This window comes from Coloeus monedula (genome assembly GCF_965178545.1).
Source record: "Coloeus monedula genome assembly, chromosome: 5".
Taxonomy (NCBI): domain Eukaryota; kingdom Metazoa; phylum Chordata; class Aves; order Passeriformes; family Corvidae; genus Coloeus; species Coloeus monedula.
In genome coordinates this window covers 49,158,334-49,173,742 of record NC_138785.1, presented here as the reverse complement: position 1 = coordinate 49,173,742, position 15,409 = coordinate 49,158,334, and the positions used below count along the sequence as shown (strand labels likewise).

Genomic DNA, 15,409 nt, shown 5'->3' with positions numbered 1-15,409 from the left:
GCATAGCCAGATTGGAGAAATTGGGCAGAAGAACTCTGGACAGGCTTCTTTAGGAAAATAAGTCTGCCTGCTGTAATATCACAGTTTTTGTTTATATGGTGGCAACATTTTTCTAAAATATCTCTATTACAGTTAGCTTATCATGGCAGAAATGTTGTCAGTAGCTTTGACAGACAGGAATTTCACAATGAGAAGGTCATAGGCTTAGTTTGGAACTTCTCTTGTCTGATTAGACAGAGAGTATTTTACCACAATTGGCTCTAGTCACTGCTGGATTTTCACTCCCAAATACCTGTCATCACCATCACGGATGCATTCAGGAAGAGCGAGACTACAGCCAAACAGCAGGATGTGTTGATAGCAGTTGAGACGATTGAGATAACTGAAGAACTTCAGGAACTTGTCCATTTCAACACTTTTGACAATGGAAAGAACTGAAGTTCCAGTGGTGTAGTTATATGGCAGCACTTGGCACTGGCTGTTGGTGATATTTATGCAGGCACCTGTGAAATCAAAACAATATGTTTAGAACAACAGTATCACCATTGAATAGTTGGTTCAAAGCACATATTGAATTAATCAGTCAGTATATACAATATATAAGCAATGCTGGTATCTCACAGGTAAGATTATTCCATAATGTTATCATAATACTGTCAAAAAATAAGAAAAAAAATTAAACCAGAGAAGCTTAGCTTGGAAAGCCGAATAAGCTTTTAGATATTTTCACAATCCTCTGACTTTGTACAAAACTGGACTAGAAATAACACAAAACAAATTTATTTTGGACACGGCCTGGATACAATCAAATTCAGATTAAGTTGAGAGTGGAAGTCACACAGACAAATAATGGGTTCTGAAGCTGCTCTGGTTTTAGTGTTCCCATAAAGTTTATCTGTTTGCTACCATTCTACTTTCCCAAGTAGAAATTTCATCAAGTGGAATTTCATCAAAATTATTCAGGAAATCATCATGTATCTCCTTAGGCACAACTGCATGATAGTCCCTGCCATGGCATGTGGCAAGAAGCACTGACATTTTGGCTGAGATCATGTGCACAGACTGCTTTAGACCTTTTAAAATTCACACAGTCCTGACAGAGAAGGGCTACAGTTCCTTGGAGCTGTCTGATATTTTTGTGGTACTCAGTGGCTGGACAGGGGAGCAATGAATTCAAAATTCATGGATAAGAAGAAGGAATTTTGTGGCAATTATATAATAATTTCTAAAACAAAAAAAAGACTAAACCCAGGACCTGTCCTTGCAAACAGGATGATCACACAGAGTGGAGTGTAAATAATCTCTCTCCATCTTTCTCATAGGCTCCCTTCAGGTACAGAAAGGCTGCAATTATGGGGAATAAAAACTAGTTTTGGTAATACCTATGGGCAGGTAAGAAGAGCAGTGAATGGGGATAATGCCATGTGAAAACACTGTAGATTAGAACAGCATGGTCCCTAATTATACCTAATTATATGGGGCATTTCTGACATTCATCTGAATTAAGAGTTTTCTGTTTAATCACCAGCAACTCCCAAATGGATAAAAAAGTGCTTTCTTCTACTGCAACAGTTGCAGTGCAAGTCTACAGTTTCATATTCAGTCCTGCTGAAGCTAACTTAAATACCACATTTTCCCTTTCCCACTCTTCAGATTGTTCCTATGGAGTGCATCTGCACAAAGTACACTGAACTAGCAGGCTGAGCTGATTGGAAATAACCACCTACCTTCTCTCCCAAAAGACAAAGTTTATGGCAGCCCCAAAGAAAAGCAACTAGAACTGCAGCTAACTTAATCAATCTTTTTAGTTTTAAAAAACTGAGCCATGCCTCTAATGATAATAAGGCACACCTCACCCAGAAGTGATTGCTGCTTCTGGATTTATGAGGCCATGCAATGAAGTAGCTCTCTACATTAGCCTGCCTGCCTTTTCTCTCCTCTTACACCACAATGTAATTTTTTGGTGGGCACAGGGTGAAAGGAGAGAAAGAGAGGAAAAAATAACTATTTCACTTGGAACATATAATTGGGTTGAATAGCTTTTTGGCAAAAAATAATTTTTTCCAGGACAAGAGAAGGGCAGTGCAGTGGCAGGAACCAGAGGGTAAGATCAGAGCTGTTCAAAGCAGTGATTTTTCACAAAGTGTCTTTACTGCCCAGCAACATAAAGCCCTTTGAAAGCAGGGAGAATTGTGAGGAGGAAGAAACAGCAGAGTGGAACTCTTATGGACAGACCACAACCCTATTACGCATCCTCCTGTGCTGCTCACAGCAGGGAGGAGGTAGAGGAGCGGAGAATGAAGGAATGAAACTGAGCCTGTGAAAGAAGGGCAGGATGAGGGGAAGTGTTTTAGTTCTTATATTTGTTTCTCACCATCCAGTTCTGGTTTTAATTGTTAATATATTAAATTAATTTTCCATGGGTCTGTTGTGCACCTTGTTGTGCAGTTGGTAAGTGTTCTCTCTGCCTTTCACTCAACCTAAGTGATTTTTCACCTTGTTTCCTGCTTCCCACTGTCCTGTGAAGTGGAGGGAGTGAGAGAGAAGCTGGGTGGGTATCTGGCAGCCCATAAAGAACAATCCACCACAGTCTAATAAAAAATGTTCCTTCTTTCCGAATTCAAGTAGCATGAACGTATAATTGAGAACACTTTTTGAGACACAACTGAGAGCTGAAACAATTCTACAAAGTTAGTTTCAACTCATGCATAACTGTACGGTCTCTTTAAACACTTTACTTAGCTAGCCTAGATCCCACTTAGCCATGTCAGATTTGGATAACTTTTACGTGTTTCTCACTGCATGGAGGTGGCCATGGCAGGAAAGATAAACTCCCTGCCAACCAAGCATAACTTAAATAGAAGTATCAGACTCAGAGTCATGTGGAAAAAACTCAGTGATGTTGGGAGAAGATGACTGAGAGAAGGGGAAACTGTAGGTCACCTTCCTGTATGGAAAATTAGACAGAAGCAATGAAAAGACAGGGACACATCAAAGATGCAGTAACAGATTTAGATCATTTGGATAATTCCCACTACAGGATAAAATTCTCATGAGTCTCTGTGTCATTGACTATATAGGAGTATAAATCAGAGAAAAATATTGGACAGAAAACCAAAATTAAGCTGCGGAAGGAAATAGCTTTAAAAAAATCTGGAGTTCAATTTTTTTCAAGTCTGCTCAACATCTCTGTATCATTTGTACTATTTCCCCTAGTCTAAAACTTCCAATTCCTCTCAAAAGCACTCTGTTGGTTAATCTGCAGCTATTTGTGTCAGGACATATTTTGAGTCATGGTTCAAAATCAATAAAGAAAACATCACAGACAGCTTGACCATACTACTCAAAATATACCAGACAACGTAAGTCACAGTTTTCTTCATACTGTCAGTTTGGATCCAGTTCACTTTGCTTTTAAATCAGATGGTTAAAGATAACTTTTTTTAATTCCTTTTTCTGATTTCCTTTAGTATTTGCCTTCAAGACTCCTAAAAATGCTTGTCTTTTAGACATCTGTCCTGAATTTGCCGTTGTAAATAATGAGACAATGAAAGCATTTCATGTGTTTGACAATTTCAAGCTCTTCAGAGTCTGAATAATTCTCCCCAACTATTGGAGACCTCTGCTGTCTCCTCCCCAGAGTCTCTCTTATTCTGGACACAGTGGAAATTACTGTTTGTATGACATAACCTCCCATGTCATTATATTTCCTTTCATATTCCACCTTTACCTTCTTCTCACTTTCCATATTGCAATGTCAGCTTCATCGCTTCATCCTATCATTTCTACAATCCTGTATTGCTAATGCAGCTCTTATTTTCAGATAGAGCTTTCATGTCCCTATTTGCATACTTTTTCTTCTACCCAAGATCTCAAACATGATCTAACAATTATTACTTATAACAAGTGCATATTACCTTTCAATCATGAGTGCAATTTACTCTTCAACACATCCCACCTTTCTTGTGATTCTTTGTTATTTTCTGCTACTTGAATTTCATCAAACTTTTCTGCACTTAAAGGCTTATGGTTTATGTTAGATTATTGAAAATTATTTACACGAGAATTTTAAAAATACTTATGAGCGTGTAAGCTATTCAGATCCAAATCCTTTGAGCCTATTTTAAAATTTATAGTGACTGGGTGTGCTTTTTTTGGACTAATATCTTAGTTCTCAAGAACCATTACACTTTCATGTCACTTGACCCTCAGTTCCATTTTCTTCCTTCATGGAATGCTGAAACACTTAGAACACAAATACTGCAAATGTACCTTTATCTAAACAACAAATTAAACACTTTCTTAAATCAGACTACCTTGTCATCCTTCCAAAATTTGGTCTATCTAAGTGAATCCTACTTGTTTTATATGCAGTTAAAATTATAGATGTTAATGAAAGCATTACAATTACAAAGACTGTTCTTAACTTTATTTTCCTATATATTTTGAATCACTAACTGAATATTTGAAACTGCCATACCAAGATTTAACGTCTTTCACTGGATATCCAAAATCTGGATATCCAGTTCTATCTAATTAATGGTGCACTATTCTAGTAAGCATTAGTTGGATGCCTCGAATCAGAGGTCACAGGTTTGTGAATATTTGCAGAACCTCTCTGTCAGACCATGGGTAATTAAAGGAATTCTTAAGTTTAGCACTGTTCTCAGGATCTTGGTAGAAGAAACTGCTTAAAACTCATTATATCCTTGCATTTAGGGATAAAAGTTAGCCATGGGCAATTTTTTTCAGAACTTCAGAGCACCAGCAGACCCTATTCAAATCAACAGGGGATGTAGATGCCAAATGATTTTTTAAAAGCAGTAACTCTGGCTTATTTTGAATTTCAGTCTTGAGGCTAGACAGCTTCTCTACTGATAGCATCTTTTAAGCATGTGCTGAAGTGCTGTCTGAATAGGAATGAAGTTAGCATATGCTCAAGTGTTGTTCTAAATAATTGCCTTCCCTTTTTAAATATGTCACCCTCTTGACGTCTGCAGCTCCTTGAGATTTAATGTGAACCAAGACACATTGTCACCATAATACTGGGAAAAGTAAAAAATTTGCTAAAGAGACATCTGTAAATGAAAAAGGTTCCAAATTCTTCATGACATGGAAAGTGGAGTGAAAGAAATTGAAGTAACACAATGAATGAAGAAGAGCTGAATGTCTACTCATCCATGGTTCCTGCTAGGATTCTCTTCAATTGCACATATTCCTTCTGTATCTATTCAGGTACATTTGCACAAAATCAAATCAGTATTTTAAACTTCCACTCAAACTGATGCTTAAAAAGGAACATCATGTACAAAATACATGTCAACTGCCTCTGATTAGCTCAAAACCTCCTAGAATAATAGACATAATTCACTTCTGCAACTCTATTAAATAAGCATTGTATGATAATTGCATAGGAGTAATTTCAATAATGATACCATTAATAAAAAAGAAGTTGTAGTCAGTAAGCTTATAGAATACAAATCACATGGTTCAAAAGCATTTATTTCTTAAGGTTTCTTTACTGATGTACATCAGGCAATGTTTCATTGTCTTACAACTAAAGCACAAGTCCTCTTACTGAACTAAAGCATTCCTTTATTATATATTCACCTTCTTAAAAAATAGCATAAAAAGATGTAGTTTCAAGATTAAAATTAATCTCTAATTTTTTAAAGATGGTGACTTACTGAAAAGTAAATTATTCTACAGCTTTCTCTAAAATGATGCCAACTACTATCACACAATTATTTTCCAAAAGAAATCTCGAGTTCAGTGTTTGCTTTGTTGCTGTCTCCCATTTATATCTGCTCTCTGTTAAAAAAAAAAAAAAAAAACAACAAAAAACAACCACTTAAACTATAGGGGGTTGCTCTATCACTATCAGATTTTGGAACATCCACATAGAGCAACAAACTCACTGGTGACAGAATCACCACTTCCATGACACATCTCGTTTCCTTTGCAATCAACAAACTATTTAGTTGCACCATGGAAATAGAGAGCTCATACCTATAGCATACATTAAGCACTGAGAAAGTGAAGGAAAAGACAACTTAACTCCATACTCTGGTGTAAAAGCTATATATATATATATATATATATATATATATATGTATATATGTATATATATATATATATATATAATAAAAACAAACAACTCTCAACAGCAAGGTCCCCACTTCTAATAGCCTCTCTTGACAAGATCAAAATATCCTTGAGGAGTTGACCAGTATTCCTCTTTCAAGAGGGCTACCACAGTAAATGAACTTTTGGTAAATACTGTGTCTGTAGACAGTGCAAAAGCACAAGTGTGTGCAAACAGCAATACCTCCATTACCAAAATGTGAAAATGATGAAGGGATGGAAAACAATGTAAAATGTATTCTATCTGTGAAAAATAAGCATTTCTCATTTGCTAGAACAGAATCCTCTACAGTATACTGCAAAATGGAAACATGGATTAAGAAGCACTTGACTAAAAGCACTAATAGCTTTTATTTTAGGTGACAATGGGCATAAATGATCCTGCAGACTTCAGGAAATTACCAGAAGCAATTTACACATGAAATGTAATGTCTTGATCCCTAAAGAAAGGCTTAAGAGGATGCATTTATACAGCTTTAATATACCACAAAGACACAAACTGAAGAGACATAGTAGTAAGTTTGTTCCATTTACGTGTGGGTAGAGATTTGACAAACTCGTGTCTCCTGATGATGCCTCTTAAAATCAAGAATCAAACACGGTTAAAAGGGAAAAAGGGATTTTACCTCTATATTTATTTTAAGGATCCTTAGGTGAACCACATCCAGGTGAAATGCGCCGAAATGCACCCCGCAATGCACACACACGATAGATCAGGTACGTCATTATAGGTCTTACTAATTAGCTGATCTATCAAAGGTCCCCAGTGAGAGGCTCGAGTGAGCCCCCCTCCCCAAGGAACCTTCCCCTGGATGGTTCTATCTTAGTTTACAGAATGTGTCCTGGAGAAGACCTTGGTGTCTGGGGCATATTAATCCCTAACTATGAGGCTTCTAAGATGTATAAGTCTCCTAGTTTGACAAATAAGTCACTAAACAAAAACACTAAGTCACAAAAACACTAAGAATAAAAAAGCTATAAAAAGGTATATAAAAGGGGTATAAAAGAAAAGGCAAAAATTCATCATGGCATCACTGAAGGCTCAATAACAGTGATGGTAGCCTAAAGATATATACTTTCCGAGTCAGTTTCTAACAGAAGGTCATGACTTTTCTGAAGTCAACTGACACAGTCAGAAAAACATTTGAAAAGACAATTGAACTGATGCCATGGTGCAATACTACTTCCTCTCAACCATGTGTTCTTGCCATTTCCTTTGAAACAACTTTTGTGCCAAACCACCCAAGAGCTACCTTAGCCAGTGTTAGAGCTGAGTCAGCTCACTGAGCAAACAAATGCCATAAAAAGCATGCAGCACTGTATGCTTCAGAGCAAAGGGAATGGGAACACCTCCTCAGCACCACCAACCTCTAAGTGAAGCACCACTGACTTGTAACAGCTTCTGTTGGGAAGAAGAAAACAAACTTTTGAACAGCAAATCCCATCCATGGATCTGAAACACAAGTCAGGCACTAGAACTAGCTGAAAACAACTGCTCTGCATTTAATTTCATTCAGCTAATGAATTATGCAATTTGAAAGGAATGAGTGATTGTTAACTCCCCCTTGTGCTCCACAGGTACCAAAGGGAAAGGTGGTAAGGCTACTGTCCACCTGCAGTAGAGAGAAAAAGAATTCATTATCTCCCAGTTCACAGAAAGTGGATTAGCCCTGAGGGAAATACAACTCATATTTTAGATCAGAGTTAAAGTGTTATCATAATTATTTTTTTAAGGCAATCTGTACCAGCTGCTTTAGAGTGGAACCCAGTTTGTCCCAGACACTTCTTGCTCAGAGCAAGTAATAAATTCTAACTCAGCTATTCTCCTGACCAAAGAATATTGCAAAATCCTGACACTTCATCAAGTCACCTCATTGTTTGGAGCCCCACTTCTTTCAGCAAGTTGCTTCCAGATACTGCTCTCCTTGGCTGAAGCACATACTTCTTTAATCCCTTGGGCAGGCACAGCTGAGAGCAGGTAAGCTCAAGAGCCAAAGCTGAGGTTGAACATTTACCCCTCACGAGGTGCGAGCAGGCCTGTGTTCCAGATCTGGAATTTTGATTAGTCATTTTCTAATTACAGGATTCTTTAGTGAAATTTGAGACATTTCTAAGAGCCTACCATTAAACAAATGGCACATATTGACATTAACGACAGGCTACTTCCCATGGTACATTAAATTGGATGGGATTTTGCTATTGTTTTGAAACATGTGCATGACTTTACCACTCTTGATAGGCCTTTTTTTAAAAAAAGGGGGTAAAAAATGGTAGCCTCTACCAGAACCAGACAGGCATCCAGATGGTTTTGGTTTAATTTTTTGAGGGGTTTTTCTAACAAACATGTTTTCAGTAAGTGAAAATGAATGCATGAATTAAATTAATTGGCAATATTTAATTATGTACCAATACAGTTATGTTCAAAACAAAACAAAACAAACAAACAAAAAAAAGAAAAACCAAAAAAAAAACCCAACCCCCCCAAAAAACCCCAAACCCAGAGTGCTTTGTAAAAGACTTAAGATAGTTTAGGTTAGAAATAGGTCAGCACAGAAATAGACTGTGCCTGAGCTGTCCCAGTTCTCTTTGGTTAATTACCTTTCTAGAATAGCCACTCTTCTGATCTAATTAATAAGAAATTAGGTTCCTTTTTTCCAGGTATATCTCACAATGATAACTATACCCACCTCAGTGTCAGATAAAAGTAACACAGCAAACCCCTCCCTGCGAAATCTGTCTAGAGCCTATGAGCAGAATAGAGCACCTCACTTGAAAAGCAGAACACTGTGAGTACACACAACATATGCTTTGCAACCTGCAGTTTCCCATTTGGAAGTTTGCAGGGGAAGTTTAGGATCTGGGTGTTGATCTTCAAAGTCCTGGTTAACTAAGGCTGGTCAGTCTAATGAATTAATAGTTTCCCCTATGGGAAATTCCCGTAACTTTTTTTTCAGAGGTATGTATGTGCTTGTTTTGTTATAGCGCAGTCATTGTCTCTAAAAGATCATTTGTGTTAGCCAGAAATACTGCAACCTGAATCTTCTGAATTTGGCTGCACATTTGGCAAAATATGTGTTGCAGGACATGAGATACAACTTCCTTGGCAATTTCTTTGTCCAACTGCTACTGACTCTCCTGTTTATATCACTGGAATTTTATTTTAAGCATTGCATTTTTAAAACATTCAGTGATGGCCTAATTCTTTTTCTACCACTAGAGTCTGAATGCTTCTGTTCACAGACAAGCCTAGCTGGCTACATTAATGCAATTATTCTTTAATGTTCCTGTTACACTGTGTTTTTGTGGTGTGAACAAAGAGGAATTCTGACAAACTTTCTCAGCCTGAGCAATTAGAGGTCAAAAGCCACCTTATTTTTTAGTGTGTAGAAGGAAAATGTTTAAGAGCTTAACATAATTAAGTTTCTTACAACTGTATGTCAGTTCAAGTTGCATTTAAACCTTAGGAACATGGTGCCTGCAAGTTGCTTGTGCAAAATGAGATTTTTTAACCCTTGTACTTAACTACTTTTCGCAGAATGGAAAATTCATTTAGTTCTTTTAAATAAATCTACTGATAAATACAAATAGCTTGCTTCAATGTTCTCTTACAGCTCATTGATTAATTGCCTATGTCAGTTAGAGAGAATTGACAAGTTTCCCCATTAAAATTAGGATTAAATTATCTTAAATACCATTAAACCAGCTGTAATGTTAAACTTTTTTCAACCATGCAAAAAGTTCATGTTCTACTCCCAATTTTTTTATACCCTAGAATCACAGAACTATTGGTAGTCTTTGGAGTCCTTTGGAGGTCTCCACCCAGCTTGCTGCTCCAAGTGAGATTGCTGCCAGCAAGTTGTCATCCATGACTTTGTCTGAGTCTTGGAAACACCCAAGGAAAGGGATCCCACAGCCTCTCTAGGCAATGGGTTCTTCACTATCTATCCAGTGAAAAAGATTTTCCTAATTTCTGGTATGAACTTCTGCTATTCTATTTCATTGGAGAGTATAATTTTTTTAATTATCTATCATAACAAAGGTGAGAAAGATGGATTTTGTGTACTGATTAACAGCTAAATTAATCTTTAGCTGTATTCAGCTGTTTATTACTTCCTCAAATTCCCTACAATGACTTCAAACCATGGTACTCATTATGTTGCTCTTGAATTTCACATGGTTGTGAAAGTGACTGTAAATCACTTAGTTATATCAACGCTCTCACTTTCCAACATTTTGAGGAGTTTAGAACTTACCATTTTATATTAATGATGGCTCTGTACCCACACCTGGCTGCACTTTATCTGTTACAATCCATAACAGACCATGCAGAAGCACAAAACAGATAAGCTTTAATCAATCTTTAAATCACATACTGCTACCAGATGTAAGGTGTACCTTTGGAAACAAAGTGATCAATCACAATATAGAATAGAAAAATCTGTTTTGGCAACATCTTTCTGTTGAAATTACCACACAAATACTTTTAAATAGTTTCAGACAAGCTAATGGGTATGAAACAAAAGTCAATGCCTGCAATACTCAAACAATTATCTTCAGATGTGCCTTGCTTCATTGTTCCCATCCTTGAAAGTTTCACTAAGTATTTGATGTCTTGCCTAGCCTCTCGGTCAATTCATGGTTCAATCTGATAACAAACATCTGTTTAAAATGCAAGCAACAAACCTATGATATAAAAACCCATGGTGAATGCATAACGGGTGTAAAGCTGAAATTCTTCCGTTCTTTAAAGTTTTAAAGGAACACACATCCACAACTCCAGAAGCACATATGTCATTTAAACACATTTAAGCATCAGAACAAAGCTGACTTTAGTTCCACAGTAGAGTAGAAGTGGGAATCTCTAAACGAAACCACACCACTGAAGGGCCAAAGAGCAAAGATACATGGAACTTCAGGGAGGGTGTGTTAGTTATTCACAGTACTTATCGCAGTATTAATCCTAACAAATATTTGAGGTCTATCAGATGTCTTACACAGAACAATGTTTCATCAGACAGAATTTGAAGAGATGAACTACAAACAGAAGAACTGTAATAGTGAGCCACGAATTTATTAAGGGGAATAGAAATCACAAGTTTAGCTAGAGGTAACGAGAACAATTTTCCACGTCATTATTTAAAACAATTGTTTAGGGCTCGGGGGGGTGTTCACCCTCCCGCACACTTGTGCAAGTGCCCGTGTTTCGCTCCACTCCGGCCCCGCCCCAGCCCCGCTCCGGCCCCTCTCCATCCCCTCTCCTGCCCCATTCCGGCCCCTCTCCAGCCCCTCTCCAGCCCCGCTCCTGCCCCGTTCCGGCCCCTCTCCATCCCCTCTCCTGCCCCGTTCCGGCCCCTCTCCAGCCCCGTTCCAGCCCCGCTCCAGCCCCTCTCCATCCCCTCTCCAGCCCCGCTCCAGCCCCGTTCCGGCCCCTCTCCTGCCCCTCTCCTGCCCCGTTCCGGCCCCTCTCCAGCCCCGTTCCAGCCCCGCTCCAGCCCCTCTCCATCCCCTCTCCAGCCCCTCTCCATCCCCTCTCCATCCCCTCTCCAGCCCCTCTCCATCCCCTCTCCAGCCCCTCTCCAGCCCCTCTCCTGCCCCTCTCCATCCCCTCTCCATCCCCTCTCCAGCCCCTCTCCAGCCCCTCTCCATCCCCTCTCCAGCCCCTCTCCATCCCCTCTCCTGCCCTTCTCCATCCCCTCTCCATCCCCTCTCCATCCCCTCTCCAGCCCCTCTCCATCCCCTCTCCTGCCCTTCTCCATCCCCTCTCCAGCCCCTCTCCAGCCCCTCTCCAGCCCCTCTCCAGCCCCGCTCCAGCCCCTCTCCATCCCCTCTCCAGCCCCGCTCCAGCCCCGTTCCGGCCCCTCTCCTGCCCCTCTCCTGCCCCGTTCCGGCCCCTCTCCAGCCCCGTTCCAGCCCCGCTCCAGCCCCTCTCCATCCCCTCTCCAGCCCCTCTCCATCCCCTCTCCATCCCCTCTCCAGCCCCTCTCCATCCCCTCTCCAGCCCCTCTCCAGCCCCTCTCCTGCCCCTCTCCAGCCCCTCTCCATCCCCTCTCCAGCCCCTCTCCAGCCCCTCTCCATCCCCTCTCCAGCCCCTCTCCATCCCCTCTCCTGCCCTTCTCCATCCCCTCTCCATCCCCTCTCCATCCCCTCTCCAGCCCCTCTCCATCCCCTCTCCTGCCCTTCTCCATCCCCTCTCCAGCCCCTCTCCAGCCCCTCTCCATCCCCTCTCCATCCCCTCTCCATCCCCTCTCCAGCCGCTCCCCGGCCGCGCGGGGTTTGGGACCGGCGTTAGCGGCGCCCTCTGGCGGCGGCGCGGGGCAGGAGCGGGCCGGGCCGGGCCGCGCTTGGGGCGCGCCGGGCGCTGCTGCGGCTGCCGGGCCGTGCTTGGGGCGCGTCCGGCCCTCCCAGCTCCTCACAGCCTGCGGGGCGCCGGGAATGCCACGCACGGACGGGCATGGCTGAAGATCAGGCTTGGGCATGTGACTTTTCACGTTAGGATTTGGCCATCGGCATAGTCCTCCGCTGAAACTGTTTTTGCGAAATGGCAGAGGCGTTACTAGCCTGTCTGCTAGGGGAGATCTATGGGAGACTTGGCTCAAAAAAAAGTATCTTAGATATACACATGCATACACACCAGTGAATGGAAGAAACAAAATCAGATACTAATAGTTCTTGTCCCAGTGTATATTCCATTCATCTACAGGATGTTTTTCTAGGAAGAACGCTGGCCCTTGCTCTCTCTCCTTCTTCCTGTCTCCCCAAATAATCTGCATTACTGAACAGGGAGTCTACTATTTAATATGAGGTCCTTTTTCTGTTAAGCATTGATTGAGAGATGAACAGAATATTACTGCATATATTTCTAAATTCCATGAATAAACACTGCTGAACCTATTGGTTCACCTAAGACTCCCATCCTGATGTTTTTGCTATCCGAAAACTCTCCAGTGAGCCGTCCTCATGGCTTAGGACCATGGCCCATGCCTCCAGGAAACTCAAATCCCTCAACAGGAAAAACATATTCCTTCACTTGCTTTCCAACAGAGAGGTAACACAGGATACATTTAACTCAGAAACTGAAATTTGGTAGGGGCCAGCATTATATATTCAAGAAAAATTCTAATAATATTGGGCAAATATAAGGAACAACCATCTAGGACTATAACAACAACTTCTGGCAACACAAAATCCTGAACCTTCATAATTCAGAAGTTCCCAGCTGACTATTGTTTCTACAAGCCCCAGTAGACTAACCCCTCACAAAGTTCTCCAAGCATTTCCATATTTTCTGGTTTTCCCATCATCCTGTGGCAATAAGTTCCATGAGGTCTCCTTTTTTTTTATCTTACTGCCTGATAGGCGAAAAAAAAAAAAAAACAAACAACCAACCAAACCCAAAGCAGTCAACTCCTCATATAATGAAAAACAGGGAGTAACTTTTCTATTTCACCTAGACACTCAAAATAGTCTTAATAGCTACCACAACCACTTACTCATAAGCCAGCTGTTTTCCAGAAGGAAAACAGGGTCTTCCTTCTATTTAGTGCCTCCCCACATCTGAGTCTTTCCATGTCTTTACTGGTCTGATTCCCTGCTATTTGCCTTTTTCAATTCTACTCTAATCTTTCTGAAGTTATACACTGATGTAGCAAGATTTTCCATTTTGTTCTTTCTCAACTTCATGATGAGAGCTCTCATGGAGACAGAACACTGACTGGAGCAAACCACCAGGTCGTTTTTTTGGAGGCAACTCTAGCTGAAAGTCCAACATTGTATTTGACAGACAGCATTGTTTTCCACTCTCCAGCATTCTTTCGCATCTATTGGCACAGTCATTTAAACATTTAGCAGTCGCTCTCTCCACTGTGAGACTTGTATGTGATTCCCAGCTATTCACTTTAGGCAGCCAAATCTGTATTAGCAGAAATGTTATTACTTGACTATTTACTGTTTCCCCTGATCAGAAAACACTGTCTGTAAGACATAAGCAGCATCCATCGGCAACCTTCTTCATTCTGGAGCCTAGCCATTCATTCTTATTTTTTCTTCTGTCTTTTAATGAACACATCGTTCATGAGAAGAATGTCTGTAACACTTCCAGGTGAAGACTCTTGTTAACAGCATTTTGAAAAGTCAAGTATGTTGTATTAACCAGCATTTTGAAAAGTCAAGTATGTTGTATTAACCAGCATTTTCACTGTCTCCTTCAAAGAACTTTCTAATAGATTTGTGAGACATTTCTTCCCCTTGTAAAATGGAAATAAACTTCTTCATCCCTTCTTTATTGTATCATTCATTCCCATTTACACACTAATCTATTCTTTGCTAGAATTTCTGCCAAAGAACTTCCCTCTGCTTCAAGGACTTCTTAAATAATTGAAGTCATATGTGCCAAATTTCATTCCTCTCCAGTTAGTAACTCAGCAATGTCTTACTTGTGCTACTTTAAAGTCTTAACTGAATACCATATGGTTACAATATTTATAATTTCTCTTGTTAATGTATTTTATTGAAGCTGTGGTCCACCAGTAAAGCAAATCCGTCACTAAGGATACTAGCTAGCACCAGACCAAGAACTTACAGCCACATAAATGCCAATCCAAATGCGTTCAGAGAATTTTGTCTAGTTGGCTTTGAACTCTATATTATATGACATATCATTTATCTTTTATTATACTGCATAAAGTCAGCATAAAGTCCAGGTTATGTATGCTTACTAAACCAACAGAAATGCATTCTCCTCCCCACATTTGAACCAGATGAAACTTGTACTGATGGATGATCTGCTAGTTTGCATTGATGATGATGGAACATCAGCCTCACACTTCATTTAGAGGTTAATTTCCTGATAAGATATGCTTTAAAAGCTCAAATCTCTATTTTACACGGGTTCAAAAGTGATTACATCAATTCATGGGAGGACGAATGAAGGCTCACAGCAGATCATTGGAATCTGCTACCACATAGCATTCAAGTGTCTCAGCATGCCAGCCCTAGTTTATTCTTCTTCAGGCATGTACTAATGTTGATGGTTGAATTCAGACACAAAGCAAGAGAGAAATAGTTTGATCTACCACCACCAATCCAATGTGGTCTTTAAGTTTTACTTGTCCCAAAAAAAATCGTTTTTATTCCAACAGAATATTCCAGTTTCACTGTTCTAAAACTTATTTATATCTCATGTCCCAGTTATATCTCATTGTCTCCACATCAGAATATATAAGAACTTCCTGTGAACATCAGACCATGTTCTGTTTTACCTTAGGAT

General features: G+C 40.1%; 1 protein-coding gene across 1 annotated transcript in view; it reads right to left on the bottom strand.

Moving 5' to 3' along the window:
- The window catches only part of CORIN (corin, serine peptidase), a gene marked incomplete at both ends in the record, with an annotated part of 118,884 nt that overhangs the window by 75,170 nt on the left and 28,305 nt on the right, over nucleotides 1-15,409 (bottom strand). The window contains one exon of the mRNA XM_082281315.1: nucleotides 293-503. Within this exon, the coding sequence (XP_082137441.1) occupies nucleotides 293-503 (211 nt within the window). The remainder of the gene's footprint in view (nucleotides 1-292; nucleotides 504-15,409) is intronic.